The sequence below is a fragment of the Poromitra crassiceps genome, assembly GCF_964638095.1.
Source record: "Poromitra crassiceps genome assembly, chromosome: 1".
Taxonomy (NCBI): Eukaryota; Metazoa; Chordata; class Actinopteri; order Beryciformes; family Melamphaidae; genus Poromitra; species Poromitra crassiceps.
The window spans coordinates 9,500,843-9,520,146 of record NC_139623.1 but is presented as its reverse complement, the minus strand read 5'-3'; the positions used below and the strand labels follow the sequence as shown (position 1 = coordinate 9,520,146).

Here is a 19,304-nt window from a genome sequence, read left to right as displayed (position 1 = left end):
TTTGACTGCACCAAGTCACCAGGCGGTCGATCCCCCGTCTGTTCGATTCATCTACATCAGAGATGAGCCCTATGAGGGTGGCGTCATCTGCGAATTTCAGGAGCTTGACTGATGGCTGTTGGTGTACAGGGAGAAGAAGTATGGAGAGAGGATGCCGTCCTGGGCAGCTCTGGTGCTGATGGTCTGGGAGTAAATTACATGCTTGCCCAGCCTTACGTGCTGCTTCCTGTTCATCAGGAAGTCTGTGGACCATCGAGCTAAAGCCCACAAACAGGATCCTGGCATAGGTTCCTGCAGTGTCCAGATGTGCAAGAATGTAGTGGAGGGCCGTGTTTATGGCATCATCTACAGACCTGTTGTACAGACCAGACAAGGCGTTTGGAGGACTTCATGAGGTCAAGGGAACGGGTCTGTAGTTTTTTATTGCCACAGACGAGGATACTTTTCGAGGTGTTGAAGATGCCAGCGAACACTGTGGCCAGCTGATCAGCACAGTGCTTTAGGGGTGAGGGTGAGACACAGTCAGGTCCAGCTGGCTTTCGTCACTCTGCCCGTTTACATCTCTCTCCTGAATGCAGAGATGTGTTGGGGGAGGGGGGAAGAGGTGGACTGGAGCTGTTAGGGGGGAGGTCTGGGTGGGGAGGGGTCGGCGGCCTGGTTGAGCATATGAGAGGGGTCGCATGGGATTGGGTCCGCTTCCCAGTGTTATACTGATGTTTATGTTCATATTAGTAAAAATATATATATTGTTATTTCCAGAAATATAAATTTTTAGAAAAGAAAAATCTCTGCTGCGTAATTATAAAATACAGATAGTTAAAAATAGTAATTGTTACCCAAAAAGTAAAATAAAATACAATAGGCTTTAAAATATGCAGGGCACATGCAAACTTAAACGTACTACAGCTAGCCTACATATCCAAGAATATTTGGATTTCATGTTTGGAGCTGAAATTCATGTGACACTGCCTCCTGCTCCTTGTGGCGTCTAACAGGTGGCAGGCAGGTTGCACATTGAGCTGATGCGGGTCAGTGGGGCGGTGCCGGAGCGCCTGGCCGGTGGAGACGACTCCTCAGAGAACTCCAGCGAGAGCAGCTGCTTCGAGGTCATGGACACCAACGGGGAGATTGTGCACATGGCCAAGAGGCTCACCTGCAGGGTATAAAAGACACCTCACGGTGGATTCTGATCAAGATAGACAGGCAGACATTTTCAAATGGCTCAGGTTCACCCTGTGCACTTGTCTCCTTGCTGCAGGTGCGGATCAGGGAGGCCACAGGGCTGCCGCTCAACCTGTCCAACTTCGTCTTCTGTCAGTATACCTTCTGGGAGTACGCTGAGCCCACTGTGGCTCCTCCCATGGTCAGCCCCGATGCCCCTTCCTCTCGGAGCCCCGACGCCCAGTTCACTGTCCAGTTTGATCACTGCAAGGTAAGAGCTGCTGCCTGCTGTTTCTGGGAAGAGCTGCACTGGATGAGAGGCTTGCTATTGCCTCTACCTTGTGGGGCAATAACGTTGGGGTTGTACTACAACTCAGGTTTTACGAGTGAGAACGAGGAATCTCACACTATGCCAAGCTGCTCCCTGCAGCGCACATCTGGCTATGGCGCGGCCAGTGGGTCCCGCCATTACTGGCGAAGTGGGCCGGTTCAACAAAGTCGCGCAGTCCTCGTCCGCCGCTTCCGTTGGGGTTGATGGAGCACAAGGAGACGGGTGTCACTACTGGCTAAGAGCTAACCGCAAGCTAGTCGAGGGTCAAGAGAACAGAAACGTCTGTATGGGCTGCTGGACAAAAGCAGAGTGACGATCTGGGCAAAATGGCGCGGGTGGCCGCGCCATAGCCAGATGCCAATGACGCCTTCAGGCGCAATGGGTGGTTTTACAGGGGTAAATTTTGAGAAAATAGACATTGTCCAGTTGGTGCGCTTCAGGGAGCAGCTTGGCATAGTGTGAGATTCCGAAGTTCGAAACGAAGTAAAACTTCCAAGAATGTTTGTTGGTGACTTTTATTCTCAAATCTACTCATACTTCAATACACCAACACTATGTTTGTGCAGGACTATGTGGTGTACGTGACAGATGAGTTCTTGGAGTTTATATCAGACGGGGCGTTGGCCATAGAGGTGTGGGGTCATCGCTGTGCTGGGAACGGACGATCACTCTGGGAGGTCGATGCTCTGCAGGCCAAGACCCGGACGCTCCGAGATAGGTACCTATTCCACATGTTTTCCCTCAATCTTATGCATAGCTAGATGCACACAAACACTTTTAATGAGAAAGGGGCGCTGGCGCTGAGAAGAAAACAACAAACACGCATTTCACACCTCAGACACTCTTGGCTGTTGTGTGCCCAAGGTGGAGTGAGGTGTCTCGCGGAATCGAGCTGTGGGTCTCCATCCAGGAGCTGAACGAGCAGGGAGAGTACTCCGCTGTGGAGCTGCATCCTGGAAAGGACATCAGCACAGGCGGAGTCTTCCAATTACGACAGGTCAGAGACAAACTATGAAGACGTAGAGTTAGGCCAGACTGCTAGTCCAAATGGATCATTACAAGGATAATAGCCAGGGGCTGTAGAGGATGGAAATGCACGTAAACGCTGTTTATGATGGTTTATGCACTTGTTATTAATCGCGGGTGTCCGACATGACTGTCTTTCAGATGCTGTAGCGGGCTCAGTTTTAAAGCTGGCATCATATGAAACTAGAAGATTTAAAGCATCTATTGCTACCAACGATGTCATGCTAGCTTTTCAGCAAGGGGGCTAAATAACGCTCCAAAGTCAGGCGAGGGGAAAACTGGCATGGCCATTTTCAAAGGGGTCCCTTGACCTCTCACCTCAAGATATCTGAATGAGAATGGGTTCTATGGGTACCCAACCTGGAGAACGGGCTTCTTCTCTGTTAGAGGTGACGATGCTGATGCTGATGATGATGATGATAATAATAATAAAATTATATACTTATAGGGATGATTCGGTTTCAGTTATAGTTTATCCACCTTTTTTATAACGGGGTGAGAGAGCTGCTGCAGACATTTATAGTTTATCCACCTTTTTTTAAACACTACAGCAGTGATAATAACCAAATGATCTCCTTCCTGTTATTATGAAACAACCATCGGAACTAGTTTGAAAGTGGAGTGTTTTGTGTCTGGAAGCTGCACATTAAAGTTAAGTTGTGGGTATTTGTGCACCACGCAGGGTCACTCCCGGAGGCTGCAGGTGTGTGTGAAGCCAGTCCAACACTCAGGCACTCTGCCTCTGCTGGTGGAGGCCCTGCTGTCTGTGTCTATTGGCTGTGTGTCCGCTCGCTCCACCAAGCTACAGAGACCCCTCGACAGCTACCAGGTCAGTGGAAAACTCACACACTCATTTTGGTATACACAGAGTACACACACACACACACACACACACACGCACGCACACAGTCACATGCGCATGCACGCACGCACACACTTAAGGTCCTTACACATCGGGAGCGTTTTTTTCGTGCGATTAATTCGCACGTCAATAATATTTTCCGAACCTATATCAGTCAATGCAACCGTGCATACCAACGGCAAAGTTTTGCTGAGCGTTTGAGTGTTTATTTTTTCGAACCACGGTCGATTTTTCAGAAATTTGCTTCCGACGTGTACATGACGTGACGTGTATCTGTGGCTGTGATTGACAGGTGGCTCAAAACTCACATGGCAATTTCGTGCCGTATATTCGCATCGCTCTTGATGTGTAAGGACCTTTAGACTTAGACTACAAACCTATATCATGAGACATCAGCAAGATGATTTTAGTAAGGTGATTTTAATACTTAATTGATCCTGCTTTCTAGAACAGTGTGTGTATTTCATGTGAGTGACACATTTCGTGCAGGATAATCAGCAAAAAGATGTTGAGTCTCTCTTGGGTTTTGTGCCACGATCTGTGTAGCTGGCAAAGGACTAGGAATGTACAGCCAAATATGAGTGCTTTATTACCTCTGTTAGTCCTGTTCAAATGGATTGATGCGCCCCGATGAACACAATGTAACTGCATTGATAAATTCTAGATAGCAGCTGAAGACTGTTTCCATTTTCTACTTTTGTAATAATTGTCAAACCCCTCTGGGGCTGAATATAATTGTCATCAAAAGAACAACTTCACGTGTAGCCTAAGATTTAAAATAAAGACTTTGAGAATTCAAACAGATTTTAAACAACAACTTAGATTGAATGTTCACATCAATGACTTTTATCATTTTACCGGCAGTGGTATAGTTTGCCGTGAGCTTTTCTGGTTAGGTGTTTTCTGGTTCCCCACATTTGACACATTTGTGTTCTCTCCTGCCAGAGAGAGGAGGAAGACGATATGGATAGTTATCAGGTACCCTCTCAGTCTGCTATTGCTGCTGCTCCCCCTATAGTTCACTCTGTGGCATGACGGAAACCAACCGCTGATCATGTGTTTGCAGACTAGGGCCGTCGCTGACATGGGTTGAGAGGCAGGAGGCAGAGGGCTGTGCCTCTCCCAACTAAAGGAGTGCTTTATTAAACACTAGCTGCACATGTGGACGTTTTCTGACACTGTCATTATCAATCACGCCAACCATTCTTTGGCAGCCCTATACACAGTACAGTTGCCCTATACACAGTACAGTTGCCCTATACACAGTACAGTTGCCCTATACACAGTACAGTTGCCCTATACACAGTACAGTTGCCCTATATACACAGTACAGTTGCCCTATACACAGTACAGTTGCCCTATACACAGTACAGTTGCCCTATACACAGTACAGTTGCCCTATACACACAGTACAGTTGCCCTATACACACAGTACAGTTGCCCTATACACAATACAGTTGCCCTATACACACAGTACAGTTGCCCTATACACACACAGTACAGTTGCCCTATACACACAGTACAGTTGCCCTATACACACACAGTACAGTTGCCCTATACACACAGTACAGTTGCCCTATACACAGTACAGTTGCCCTATACACAGTACAGTTGCCCTATACACACAGTACAGTTGCCCTATACACACAGTACAGTTGCCCTATACACACACAGTACAGTTGCCCTATACACACAGTACAGTTGCCCTATACACACAGTACAGTTGCCCTATACACAGTACAGTTGCCCTATATACACAGTACAGTTGCCCTATACACACACAGTACAGTTGCCCTATACACACAATACAGTTGCCCTATACACACAGTACAGTTGCCCTATACACACACAGTACAGTTGCCCTATACACACAGTACAGTTGCCCTATACACACAGTACAGTTGCCCTATACACACAGTACGTACAGTTGCCCTATACACACAGTACAGTTGCCCTATACACACAGTACAGTTGCCCTATACACACAGTACAGTTGCCCTATACACACAGTATGGTTGCCCTATACACACAGTACAGTTGCCCTATACACACAGTACAGTTGCCCTATACACACAGTACAGTGCATACAGTACAGTTGCCCTATACACACACAGTACAGTTGCCCTATACACACAGTACAGTTGCCCTATACAGACACAGTACAGTTGCCCTATACACACAGTACAGTTGCCCTATACACACAGTACAGTTGCCCTATACACACAGTACAGTTGCCCTATACACACACAATACAGTTGCCCTATACACACAGTACAGTCGCCACCCATGTCTGAGCTCCCAGCCAAGTGGTCTGCCTGTCGGGGACCTTCTCCCGCGCTCTCGCCTTTCACTCAGGTTGCGCACACTAATGCTACTGTTTGCTTGTCGCTAATGAAGAGCTACAGGAGTAACATGCCTCACTTCATCACATGGGCAGGTGTTGCATGGCTGCATGACTTACAAGTACTTTGCATGGTGGAAGTCTGTTGGAATCAGACGTTTGGTTGGCTTTGATGTCTGTTGGGTACTCTGGAAGATGAATCTGCCATGCATTCAGGTAGGATTTTGTGTGACTGCGACTGCATGTGAGGACGTGTGTATGTATGTATGTATGTGTGTGTGTGCAACTGTGCATGAAAGTGTGTGTGTGTGTGTGTGTGTGTGCCTGCATGGGTGCGTGAACGTGTGTGATTTGCAGATGGATTGGGGTTGTTTGTACGCGTGTGTGGTCTAGGCTGGTGAGGGTTTTTTATAGTCTTTACAATAATCCCACCATAATCTTTTCCCCAGCTGACAATAAAGACCTGGAGGCTTTGATTTTTTAAAGCACCTTTGGTTTGGGAACTTTTATGAGATTAGCTTTGACTGGGCTTTTCCCAGTACATTAGCAGTTACTGTGTGATCAGAGGAGTCAGGAGCAGGTCCTGGTACTCCTTCAGATGGAGCAGGTCCTGGTACTCCTTCAGATGGGGCAGGTTAAGCTTTGCCGTGCCGCGGCGCATGACAGATCCTCTGCCTCACTGAGCCAGCGGAGCCTGATTCTGGTGTCTCTGGTCGCAGGAGGAGGACCTGAACTGTGTGCGGGAGCGCTGGTCAGAGGCCCTGGTCAAACGCAGAGAGTACCTTGACGAACACATCAAGAAAATCATCAACAAGCAAGGTGAGTGCCGGAGCGCACTTTGTGGGATTTTAGGGTGGTTGCTGTGTTGTCTGCCACCAAATCCATTTTGCCCATCCATAAATTGTATAGCCCCTTATCACAAGCATGCCTCAAAGGGCTTTGACATAGCATCATCACAGTCATAATACATCATATATCTACACACAACATATACATATACATGTACATATACATATACATATACATATACATATACATATACATATACATATACATATACATACTACACGTTTGACTAGATTACACTAAGACACTACTTCACAAAAACAGCATATCTTTGGACTGTGGGAGGAAACCGGAGAACATGCAAACTCGCAGTGGGGATTCAAACCCACAACATGTTTGCTGTGAGGGGACAGTGCTAACCACTGAACCACCGCCCATCCCTGCTATGACTACCCTCTTTCAAATTTAACTTCTGCCTGCTCTTGTTTGAACTCCTCTCCTCCTTTCTGTATGCATGCAGAGAAGTCAGAGGAGGATATTGAACGTGAAGCTCGGCTGGTGGAGCAGTGGGTCGGCCTGACTGAAGAGAGAAACGCTGTGCTTGTTCCTGCACCTGGCAGTGGCATACCTGGAGCTCCTGCACACTGGTAAACACACACACACACACACACACACACACACACACACACACACACACACACACACACACACACACACACACACACACACACACACTCCCATACACATGTCACACTGGCTTTATTTGGAACCCCTTTCCTTTATTACAGTAATCTTACACCTCATGTTCAACTCACTGTAGGACCCCCCCTGCTGGAATGGAAGCTCACATCCCTGTACTCTTCCTGGACTTGAATCGTGAGGCAGACACATCCATTACAGCCAATGACATTTCACAGGTTCCCTTCAGGCACTGTAAACACTAACCACCTGTCTTTTGGCTGTGCCGCCAGCGGACAATCTGACAGCGAATGAGCAGTTGAGCGGCCCCCACGCTGCAGGGGTCAACTCTATCCTGCCCAAGGAACATGGAAGCCAGTTCTTCTATCTGCCCATCATCAGGCACAGTGATGAGGAGGTAAGCCATGGCTTTGAATTTACTGCCCCCCTATGGCCATAAGGGCAACTACACTGGTAGAAATGGCATTCTGGCATAACTTGTTTGGACATATCAGTGCACACCATGTCGGCTTTGTCGTTTTTCCCACATGACCACATCCTCTGCTTTTCTATGGCTCAGTAACACTGTAGGAATAGATAAGAGAGCCATTGGCTGAGCTCTAATCAGCCAGTAGAGACCTTTGAAGGGAGAGTAGGGCTTTTTGCCCAGTTGCTTGTAACAGCTGAAACTTGTAGATGGGTGTGTTGCTTTATTCCCTTATCCACCTTATTTCTAGCTGCCATGATGCCTGATGGGTGCTTCTTCCGCTTCCGGTGTAATTTTTACACTGTTTTAACTTGACAAAAAAACGTCTAGGAGGATTTTACAGCAGAGCCATTCTGCTCTACAGCCGTGTCGTTCGGGTGCTGGGATAACGTATTGTGGGTAGTCGGCTACTGTGGCTAATGCTAGCGGCTAGCGTAATAGTTACTTTACATGGCAGTAAAACGCCACTGAATGACCAAATTGATTTAACTTTTAACCATTAGCACAGTAACACTGTTTCCATACGGACCCCCAGCGTTGGTTAGTTGTTTATAAATACGTGACTATATTTATAACTTGTATAACGTACTCCAGTTTCCGGTTTATAATTCGGGTCTGCAGCCGAGTATAACAAAGGAAATGGCAAGCTGCAACAATAAGTCACGTTAAACCGGACCTTGTACCCACAATTATTTTTTACAGTGGGGCATTCAAAAATAAGGTGGATAGGCTGTGTGTCCATATAGTGTTTTTTCTTCTCAGCGTCGGCGCCCTTTTCTCATTCAAAGGAACAGGAAACGGCCCACAAGGTCCACAAAAGGCAGCCGTTCCAGAAAAGCGCTACAGCCGGCATTTTCCTTCAGAGCGGAGCGCTTTGAAAAGCTGAAAAATGTTAAACCTTTCAGAAAAGCGCTGGGAGACGTGAAGCACTTTTTCCAGCCAGGCAATCGAGAAATAAGACATTGTAGTAAACTCATTTTTTATTTGGTCTCATGTGGGCCAGACAAAATCAATGCATAATAATAAGATAGAAATCGGGGTTTTCAAAGTGTGGGAGAGTGAGCCTGAGTTACAGAAATGTTGTAAACATCTTTATCCTATAGTCTTTAAGATTTTAACTACATTTTTTACTCAATTTTCATTCCAAGTCGTGTACCGTAGTTTCATTCAACAACATCTAATCCATATCTCTAAATGTGCAATCACAGCTATGTCTATGGAGTCGCAACAAACACGTCTGTCCCTCACCAGGTGTCAGCCGTGTGCTCCTGGGACTCGTCCATCCACGACTCGGTGCACCTCAACCGGATCACGTCTCCCAACGAGCGGATCTACCTGATCATCAAAGCCACGGTGCAGCTCAGCCACCCCGCCTCCATGGAGCTGGTGGTCCGCAAGAGGATCGCTGTCAACATCTACAACAAACAGGTCAATACCAGAAGGTCCAGCTTTCAGCCCAAAGCAGAGGAGCGGTTCCTGTTTGAATCATCTACGTGTTTTTTTATTTTTATACAGAGCTTCACTCAGAGCCTCAAGAGAAGAATGTCCTTAAAGAACACACTCTACTCCTGTGGTGTGACTTACGAGATCGTTTCCAACGTACCAAAGGTACAATACTGGGTTTGCTGAATATCTTTAAAAGTCTATTATTAGATCACAGATGAATTATTTTGTTTGGGTTGCAAGAAAAGAAATCTGATTTGTTCTGATCTTGTGAAGGTGTAATATGTTAAAATGGGTTTTCAAAAAAGTGGTCTTTATTTTGGTCACACTTCTAGAGAGTGCGTGGAAAAGAAGACAAATTATTGTGTACATTTAATGATGTGTAAATATTGTAATTAAGCTTGGTTTGTTGATTGTATATGTTGCCATGTTGGACTTATGTCCTGTCGCGCAGTGGTAGTGCTCTTTGGGTGCTCGCCTCACAGCAAGAAAGTCCTGGATTCGATTCCCGCCTGGGACGCGTTGGCACTGTGGGTATGTCTAAACAAACTGGCATAAGCCAGCAGCGAGCACACTCACCGGTGTTTTTAAAGTTTCGGTGCATGGCACAGGAGATACTTAGTAGGAGAAAGAGAGCCAGCACACAAAAATGTCCTTTCGTTGAGTTTATTCCAGCTTAACACCAGGTACAGCACACGGACGTTTCAGCCTAACGGCCTTCTTCAGCGTGTTGCTGTGTCAGGCGGAGATGACGTTTAAATACACTGAGAACGGAAGTACATTCAATAAACGAAATATCAAAATTCAGTTACAGTATATAAAGAATTCAAGAACCAAGCAATACACAACACAAAAGTTCCATTATCAAAGAAAATGTCTACATACAACAATGTATGCATACCGGTATATATTGGGCTGCTTTCTTTGAATGTGCAATTTTGTAACATATTTGTATTGTCTATTTTTAATGTACTGAGTAATATGCATTCCAGCCCTAGCTTAATCTCTCCTGTCTGTTATCACAATACAGCGGGACCTCTTTCTAGGCCATTATAGTGGAAACGTGCAATTCTTTAAGCATAACTCTTGTTTTAAAACATTTCTATTGTATTCTGTATTTTGTTTTGTATCTATCTGTAGTCCAGACCTGGCTTACTCCCCCTACCTGTCACTGTGAATACAGCAGGGCCTTTACCTAGGCCTGGTTCTGCTCTCCCACACAGTGGGACTGACCAGACTATTGTTATTTATATTTATATACCGGTATGCATACATTGTTGTATGTAGACATTTTCTTTGATAATGGAACTTTTGTGTTGTGTATTGCTTGGTTCTTGAATTCTTTATATACTGTAACTGAATTTTGATATTTGGTTTATTGAATGTACTTCCGTTCTCAGTGTATTTAAACGTCATCTCCGCCTGACAGAGCAACACGCTGAAGAAGGCCGTTAGGCTGAAATGTCCGTGTGCTGTACCTGGTGTTAAGCTGGAATAAACTCAACGAAAGGACATTTTTGTGTGCTGGCTCTCTTTCTCCTACTGTGGGTATGTCTCCCCATGCCCCCATGCCTTCGGTGCCTGGTGCCCAGATGGGCTATCTCGTGAAAAGGGCCATTCTGTGTGGAGTTTTGCATGTTCTCCCCGCGCTCCCCTGGGGTTTCCTCCATATATAACCCCCACTAAAAACATACAAGAAGATCATCGTCTGACCAGCGACGGTTGGAAGAAGTTGGTCCCCGGGCGCTTGGAGAAAAAAAACTTTTCAGTTTTGTTGCAAAGAATGAGTTTGGAGGACATCCTCAGCAGTCTCTCCACCTCCCTCCGCAGGCCTCAGAAGAGCCAGAGGAGAGGGAAACCCTGGCCCTCATGGCTGCCCGCGGGGATGTCGAGGAAACTCCGGATGGAGAAACCTACATAGAGAAGTATACACGAGGAGTTTTGGAAGTGGAGAGCATCCTCAGTCTAGAGAGGCTGCGACAGGTATTGTATACATTGCCATTGCGGCCATTGAATGGAAACCCAACACGGAGACTACTTTTCTGGTGGATTGACATCTACTGGTCAAAAGCATGCTATTGCAATTGCAATGATGGTTACCTGTGATGTGCATTACTTGTTTTGTCATGGATCAGCCAATTGCAACCAAGATAAGCCAACAGCATATTGCTCTTTAAAGGATAATTTAAGTATTTTGTGAAGTGACTAATGACAAAAAAAGACGACAACAAAAAAAACACTTTTCTTTAGCTTTCGCTTGATCTGCTCCGTTTGTTGTTGCGTTTTTGGTTCGCTACAATCTGGGAACCCATCAGTTAAACAATTTTTTTTTTCCCTCTCTAACCTCTGGGGGCAGGGTCGTTTCATGTGTGTGCAAACGGAACTCAAGAGGCTCCGTCGGCAGCGGAAGAAAATCCCTTTCCGCTCCCTGCAAGCTCTGCCATTGGCTCCAACCAACCGGCTCTGACCATTTATGGATTTGCTTTCCCCTCCCTGCGTGTCGCTCTCAAATCCTTCCGTCGCTAATAACAACTCTAGCTCGTTGCTAGTAGCAAGTAGCAACTTGCTACACGCTGAAAACGGTACATTTTGGTTTTGACTACACACCGGTCACGTCCACTCCATTTTGATCGGGTAAAGCGCAGCATGCGAGCCTGCACTCTGCGAGCGCTGTTACACAGCTTTTCACGGAGCTTGCCGACAGATTTTCGGTGCAAGTCGAAAGTCTCGAGAGATTAGGTTCGCTATGCCCAGTGCAGCGACAATCTCACTCAATACTGGACCAATTATTAAAATAAATTGTCCCGACAATTAGTCATTAGACAAAGTTAGGAAACTAGGGTCCAGGTTGATAAATACCAAACTTATCCTTTAACCAGATGTCAGTCAAACCTGAAAAGTTTGGTTTCCCAAATGTTAAAATATGGTACAACTCAGTTCAAACATTGCTTTGTTAGTTGCAGCTTTTTCTTTTTTTATGATTCACCCCGTAGTTGTAATACTGTATATAAGGCTGATTCACCCCGTAGTTGTAACACTGTATATAAGTAGTAAGTATAAGTAGTTGTAATACTGTATATAATGCTGCACCTGATTGAATTGTCTTTTGCATTCATTTCTGCAGGCTGTGACTGTGAAGGAGGTGCTCTCTGCCAAGGGGAGACACCTGAGAAGGAGTATCAGCACACCCAATGTTCAGCATGTAAGAAACAGATCACTCTGCACTGCCTACTGTACCACAAGGAAATAATTAGTCAACACAATTTGTGATGTTTGGTAATAACATCTGGTTTGTTGTTGTCCAGTCTTCATGTAGTAAAACAGACCTAACTGGCTGTGAGGACGAAGACTGTAAGGTAGGTCGCTCTATTTTAAGTGTTTTTGGTCATGTTAGACTGCACATAAATAGTTCAAGTCATTACACCAGTGGGTTTTGCTGCTGGCCGCATTTTAAAGTTAGAAATATCCTGAACGCATGAAAATTGAAAACAAATGTGTGACAAAGTGCAAAGGAAGAGAAACCAGGTTGGTCTTGTGAGCTGGCCAATGAATATGAATAGGCTTGACTATGAATAGCCTTGTCAAAACTTTGTAGCTTTCAAGTCAAGTCAAGTTTATTTGTATAGCCCTAATTCACAAGCATGTCCCAGAGGGCTTCCCATTGGGCCTCTGTGTAGCCAAAAGCCATTGGCCATAATTGTTTCTTTCAAAATATAAATTATTATTTTTTTTTTTTGTAAGGAATTTCTCTTGGAACTCCCATTGTTATACCAGGGATATATATATATACTTGGGATTCTGACCGATAAATTATATACAGTGTAAGAGAGACTAACTACAAATGTACCTTTAACGTCATGATATTTGGCTACAGCAACATGTGTTTTACTGTCTAGGACCATTGTGAGTCTCAAGTGGACAGCTCCAGCTGCAATCTCCAGGATGGCTCCCTTTGCAGCACACCCATCAAAAACAAGGAGAACCCAGGTAAGCTGCATAAAACACATGCATATATGACGTATCGCTAATAGACTCTATCTTGATATCCTTAAGCCCCCCCTAACTAACTCCTGATCATTACCAGTAGCCTGTACTACGAAGCTATCTTAACAGATCCGCGATAAGTCCAGGATCAAAGCTATCTAGTTAACCGATACTACGACGCTGGTTTTCTACTCGATAACTGAAGCTGGCTTTATCTGGGATCTGCCTGTGCACGCGCACGTTTTTCGCTCGTGCACAGGCGCGCGTCCACGCGAAAGAGGTGCGCTAGCCAATCACATTATGAACAGCTGAGTTGATCCACGCCCACACCCATTTCTACACCCATTTCCTCATTCAATGAAAGTGCAGTGCGTGATCAGAGTTTTAGCGGATATTTAATGTAACCTATGTCAGAATGAAAATCTGCGTTGGATATAATCTGCTGAAGGACTGCTAAAGCTGCCGCTTGTATTCACATCAGTCATTTGATTTACTTTGATCAGCGATTTCTGTCCCCTAAATGTGTAATCTCAGCCTATAAATTTCCACAATCTGTAAACCTATTTAGACCATAGATTTAGAAATGCATGCTCAATGAATAATGATCTCTATCACTCATTATGTGTGTAGTTGCACTGATCGAATAATTAATATATAAAATAATGATAATGCTGATGCCTAATATAAAAGAGAAAACTGCTGAACTGAATTGAGACGATGCGGGCATAGTTTTCATTGATAAAAACTAGCCTATTTTTGCTCATATATTGGCATACAGCCTACAGGACACAGTTCCAGCTGAAACATGCAAGAATTGCCTGCATATTTAGTAGCCTATTGGGGCTATCCCATATTTATCCCATATCTATATTATATGTAGGCTATAGGCTTTTCTGGCATGTAGGAGAATATCACCCTCACTCCATTTGAGGCTCCGTGTATGATATGGGCTGCGTGATTAATAGTGATCATATTTCTCCACGCATCGTTGAGCTGTTAACACGTTCACTGCCATTGACGAGATATCTCGGCTTACACAATCCAACGGTTGACTGCCAATGACGAGATATCTCGGCTTAAAATTTTTTTTTTTTTTTTTGACGGTGGGACGTGGATCCAACCCTTTTACGTCTCCTATACAAATATTGGAGGTATTGAATGTGTTTAATCTATTTTACCGACCCACTGAGTGGCGACATGTCTCTCCAGAGTAGGAAGAGGCGAGCCAAAACTGCAGGGAAAAGCGCGAGGAAGCCGTTCTCATACTGTAAAATGGATGGCGAAAACGCTTTCGCTTTCACACTGACGCACAGCGGTGGCAACGGTGGGGGGTTCCAAGAATAGACTGGGTGCACACTTTGAAACACGCAGCATAAATAAGCGCAGAATCGCAAGATCTTCATCAGAGCTCTCAACCAAAACGCCAAGAAACGAGCGAGCCCCATCCAGCGAGCCCCATCCAGACTGCCAGGAAGCAGCCAGGCAGCAGCAACTCGTTTGTGACAGACCCGCTGCAGAGCCAAGGAGGGCGGAGGAGAACGCCCACGGAGGGAGGAGTTTGAAGCAGAAGGGGGTTTCCTGCTGTTATGGAGGAAATTACTGTTCAAAACTATTGTTTAGATGTCTGACGTCTTACTGATGCCAAAAATGAATGGTTAAAGTGACTGTTCTATCGAATTTCACAAAAAGCCGTTTATCTCAGAATAAATTTTCACACGCTGAAACCATGCTGTATTCAACTGCTAATGCTTACATAACTACTAACTCTACAAACTAACTCTTTTAGACAGAGAAAGCACACATTCTATTAGTTCTTTTGAGATATTGTGTGTTCACAAAATCCTAACAGAAACGAATCCTCGGCTCTTGAAAGATGAGCCAGAATCCTAAAAAAAAAACCTTGGCAGAAGCTAACTACAGTATTGAAAAATGGCTGGCAGTGAATGTGTTAAGACATAAAGTGGTAAGTAGGCTTAATTTAATTATGTAGCCTACAGAGCCACAAATGTTTTTCTTGTTATATTCTCAGTTGACTGCAATCTATTTTTCATATGGCGATCTTATATGAACGGTGAGTGACTCCAGAGAGCCGATTATATGGGTCTGTCATGGATTTTGATCTTATCCTCTGAAGCTAACCTGGTCGCGACCAGGTTAGCTTTGCAGCGTCAGTTGCCATGGTGATTGAAAGTTAACTTGCTTTGTAGTACGGCTAAACCAGGTTTAAACTCAAACTTACTCGGATAAGGCATTAAACTAGCTTCGTAGTACAGGCTACAGATGCTAGCCGCTCGGCCTGCATGTTTAGAAACAATTATCCGCTTTGTGCACACTCCCGCGAGTGCGGATCATTACCATCACCTAGTACACACATGGACAAAATACGGCCCGTGGGCCCACGGGCCGCATGTCCCGACAGTAAACCCCGGAGAATAATATTGATGTATAGAGTCGTTTGTTTCCATGTTGCCAGACACTATAATGACAGTTTGAGTCTCCCAGCTGCAAAACAAGCAGTTTTAGTGAACGTTGAATGACGGTGCGCAATTGCCCGACTGGGTTACATTGGTAGTTGTTTGACGATATTGCTCGAGCAAACAACGCTATCTCGGTGAGTACTCAACCAATTTGAAGAAAATATGTCACAATGAGCCCCTTAGACACATACAGTGTGGAAAATAGGGTCCAGGTAAAAAAAAAAAAAAATTGTCCTTTAATGTCCCTGTGCTATTTAATAATTTCATGAATGGACGTAGTTATGTGGCTGGATTATTTGGAAGAGAGCCAAATTGGTGAGTAAACAAGTAAAAGTTGAATCGTTTCTTTTCCCCCACAGTTTGAAAATGCAAAGGAGATGATAGCCTACTGCCGGTGGTATAATGTAACAAAGTATAAATACTTAAGTACAGTACTTAAGTATTTTTTCTGAGTATCTGTACTTTACTTGAGTATTTATATTTCTGTCAACTTTCACTTTTACTCCACTACATTTCCCAAATAAAATGGATACTTTTACTCCACTACATTTCCCCCAAGCATCTTAGTTACAAAGTAAAATCAGAAGAAATTGCGTAGCCTGCAAGCGATCAGGTTTGTCAAATCAGTGCTCCTAGTTTGCAAGTTATGTTAATCATGATCCACACGCCATTCCATTTGGTGGCTGTAATGCAACATAACGTTGTTTGCCAGCGGCTATACAAGTCAAGAAGAAGAAATAGACTTCCACTCAAGCCCAGGCATGTCTTTTACTTGATTTTTTTAACAGCATTTACTTGTACTTTTTACTTTCAATACTTGAGTACTAGGGGTGTCACAATATATCGTCCCACGAAATTTCGCGATAGTAAAACGTCACGATATGTATCGTTGAGATGAAATCTCATATCGTGAAAAAAAAAAAAAAAAAAAAAAACTTTTTTTTTTTTTTTTTTTTTTTTCCAAAAATAGACAAAGAAACGTCTTTGTTTGTTGAAGTTCAATGTGTGGAAAGTAGTTCAGTTGAACAAGTCTCTGAAGAGACACATGAGAAGTTATACAGGAGAGAAACCATTCAATTGAGTTTCTGGCAAAACTGTTTACTTGACAGGAAAAATTGAAGATGCATAAAAAATAGACTAAGAAAAGTCTTGTTGTTTGAGTTTGAAGAAAAACTGAAAATGCATAATGAGAATTTATACTGCTGAGAAACCTTTTAGTTCAAAGTAAATCTAAGTGACGGTGTAACTCATTCTATTTCAAGATAAGCCTTATCTCCAATCTCATGTTTTTTCTAGTTGTTATTGTAATAACAATTTCCCACAACAGCATGTTTTGTATTTGTGCATTTCAAATAAAATACTACTTTTCCAGTCATATATTGTCATTATTCAAGTTTAAAAAAATATTGTTAAAATCGTATCGTATCGTATCGTTATCGTGAACCCAGTATCGTGATACGTATCGTATCGTGAACTGAGTGTATCGTGACACCCCTATTGAGTACATTTAATATCAGAAAATTACTTTTGATACTTAAGTACAGAAAATATCAAGTACTTTAAGACTTTTACTCAAGTACTATTCTAATGAGTGACTTTGACTTTTACCAAAGTCTTTTTCTGGGAAGATATCTTTACTTTTACTCAAGTATGGTTTTCGAGTACTTTATACACCACTGCCTACTGCATTAGGCTATTGGATGATAAGTGCCCACTATTAATGTTCACGTAGGCTATATTAATTAATCTTTCGGCATATCAATGAATTAAACAGCAAACTCATGATCAGCGATTGAGGACACTCAGGACAACCACAGCCAGGTGGGAGAGATGAGAGAAACAACACACGCCTCTCTCCACAGACGCGGTGCTGACACTCCTCTCCCCACTGTGGTGGTGGTGATGATAGCCTACTACATCAGGCTATTGGGTGATAAGTGCCTGCTATTAACGTTCACGTATGAATTAATTGTTTGCACAATTGCGCATATCAATGAATTAAACAAGCAACAATGTTTCCTCAAGTGCTGCAAATGGCTTGAATGGTTTTTCTTCCCAACTTGTCTGTCTTGTGAAAATGCAAGAGGGTGATAGTGGTGCATTATATATTCGAGGCATATAGCCTAACTTTTGTGGGGAGAAATGAATTGAAAAGTAGTCAGATATGACTTGAATACCACTTGTAATCATCCAGCGTTAGTGCAACCACTATTTTGAGGCTTTTGGGCAAATAACCTGCCTGGACTAACAATGTTTCTAAACAAAGATCCCTCGTGTCTAGAAGGGTCAAACTGGCACATAACCTGCCTGGACTAACCCCACAATGGTCCAGACTTCATGTTTAGAAGTGGCTTTACAGTGATGCACATTCCATTGTGACTGAGTGACCTCTGCATGTTCCCACACAGGCCTGGTACCAGAGAGTCCTACGTTTTTCAACTCCAGCCCATTCAAGGTCCTCTCGCCCCAGACGCCTAAGTTCCTCAAGTCGCTGCTGCCTGTCAAAGAGGAGAACAAGACCAAGAAGGTCCTGGAAGCCCGGCCACTGCTGGGACAAGAGGTAAGGAGGAAGACACGTTCTCTCTCAGTCTGGACGGAGAGACTCGTCCCCACTTTCACTCCCTGTTCATTTGTTTCTTCATTCCCTTGTTCCCTTGTCTTCAGTCCTCCTCCAAACCCCATTTCATGCATTTTCCCACATCTGTCATTTTTCGTGTCAAATTGCATTGCTTGTTTTCCACAACGTGATCTCAGTACTTCTTACTCATCCTCTAAAGCTGCCTGATGATACTGGCTTTATTGTTGTGTGACTGAAAAACAACCCTCCGTGCCGCATGATAGGATACCATCCGCAGTGTTGATGTTACACACTGTATTGCACTGGACTGGCATGACTCACTGGAGCATGGCTTCAACCAGGAATAGTCACAACAGCCACATTTGCTGCTGAGATACCTCCAAACAACTCATGCATTTACAGATAAAGCAGATACAGACAGTACAGATAAAGCAGATACAGACAGTACAGATAAAGCAGATACAGACAGTACAGATAAAGCAGTGTCAGTTGTTGGCGGTGATTATTGGACTCTTCAGTGCATCAGATAGTTGGTCGTTTGTGGCTGTTCCAACCATTTAAACTAACATGCATATTGGTTTTCGTCAGTGCTTGAAGTGGCCTAAAAAGGTGCAAAGACTCTACAAATCTGCCTTTCAGTGGGCGCGAGGGCAAACTTTGGGGTATTAAGTATAAGTATAAGTATGACCATATGCAAAAGATACTACCAATATGCTGTGCTGACGTTCACAGGTGTTTGTTCTGTAATAAAAACTATGTGGAAGTCAAACAGCAGTTGTTAACAACATTCAAATAACAAAAATATGCATGGCCCAAAGGCTCACTGTGGGATACAAGTGGGAAATAATAAAGTTGCCAACTTAGTAAAATGTTTTATATGCTTGGTAGAGTAACTTGAGTTTTATAGGAATTCAAATCAAACACCGAGAGAGAATATGAGAATAATAATATTTTTTCATTGTCATTGTCATTTGATCATATTCTAATGTTCACCTATTTTATATGCTATTATATATATTATAATATATTATATGATATGTAGTATACTATATATTGTTATGACTAGATATTTCTCTCTTTTCCCTTTGTTGATCTATATGCACCTACAGTATATGCACCTCTAGCGATGCAGTACGTAACATGTTGGGTA

The 19,304-nt window shown here is 43.7% G+C and overlaps 1 protein-coding gene across 1 annotated transcript in view; it reads left to right on the top strand.

Annotated features, from left to right (window-relative positions):
• The window catches only part of kif13a (kinesin family member 13A), a 103,620-nt gene that overhangs the window by 78,324 nt on the left and 5,992 nt on the right, over positions 1–19,304 (top strand). Inside the window, exons 21-37 of the mRNA XM_083649968.1 lie at positions 996–1,160; positions 1,259–1,432; positions 2,059–2,210; positions 2,357–2,489; positions 3,201–3,347; positions 4,326–4,358; positions 6,441–6,540; positions 7,028–7,154; positions 7,328–7,383; positions 7,479–7,603; positions 8,924–9,100; positions 9,188–9,280; positions 10,946–11,098; positions 12,240–12,317; positions 12,421–12,471; positions 13,012–13,102; positions 17,985–18,136. Of these exons, the coding sequence (XP_083506094.1) occupies positions 996–1,160; positions 1,259–1,432; positions 2,059–2,210; positions 2,357–2,489; positions 3,201–3,347; positions 4,326–4,358; positions 6,441–6,540; positions 7,028–7,154; positions 7,328–7,383; positions 7,479–7,603; positions 8,924–9,100; positions 9,188–9,280; positions 10,946–11,098; positions 12,240–12,317; positions 12,421–12,471; positions 13,012–13,102; positions 17,985–18,136 (2,007 nt within the window). The remainder of the gene's footprint in view (positions 1–995; positions 1,161–1,258; positions 1,433–2,058; positions 2,211–2,356; positions 2,490–3,200; positions 3,348–4,325; positions 4,359–6,440; positions 6,541–7,027; positions 7,155–7,327; positions 7,384–7,478; positions 7,604–8,923; positions 9,101–9,187; positions 9,281–10,945; positions 11,099–12,239; positions 12,318–12,420; positions 12,472–13,011; positions 13,103–17,984; positions 18,137–19,304) is intronic.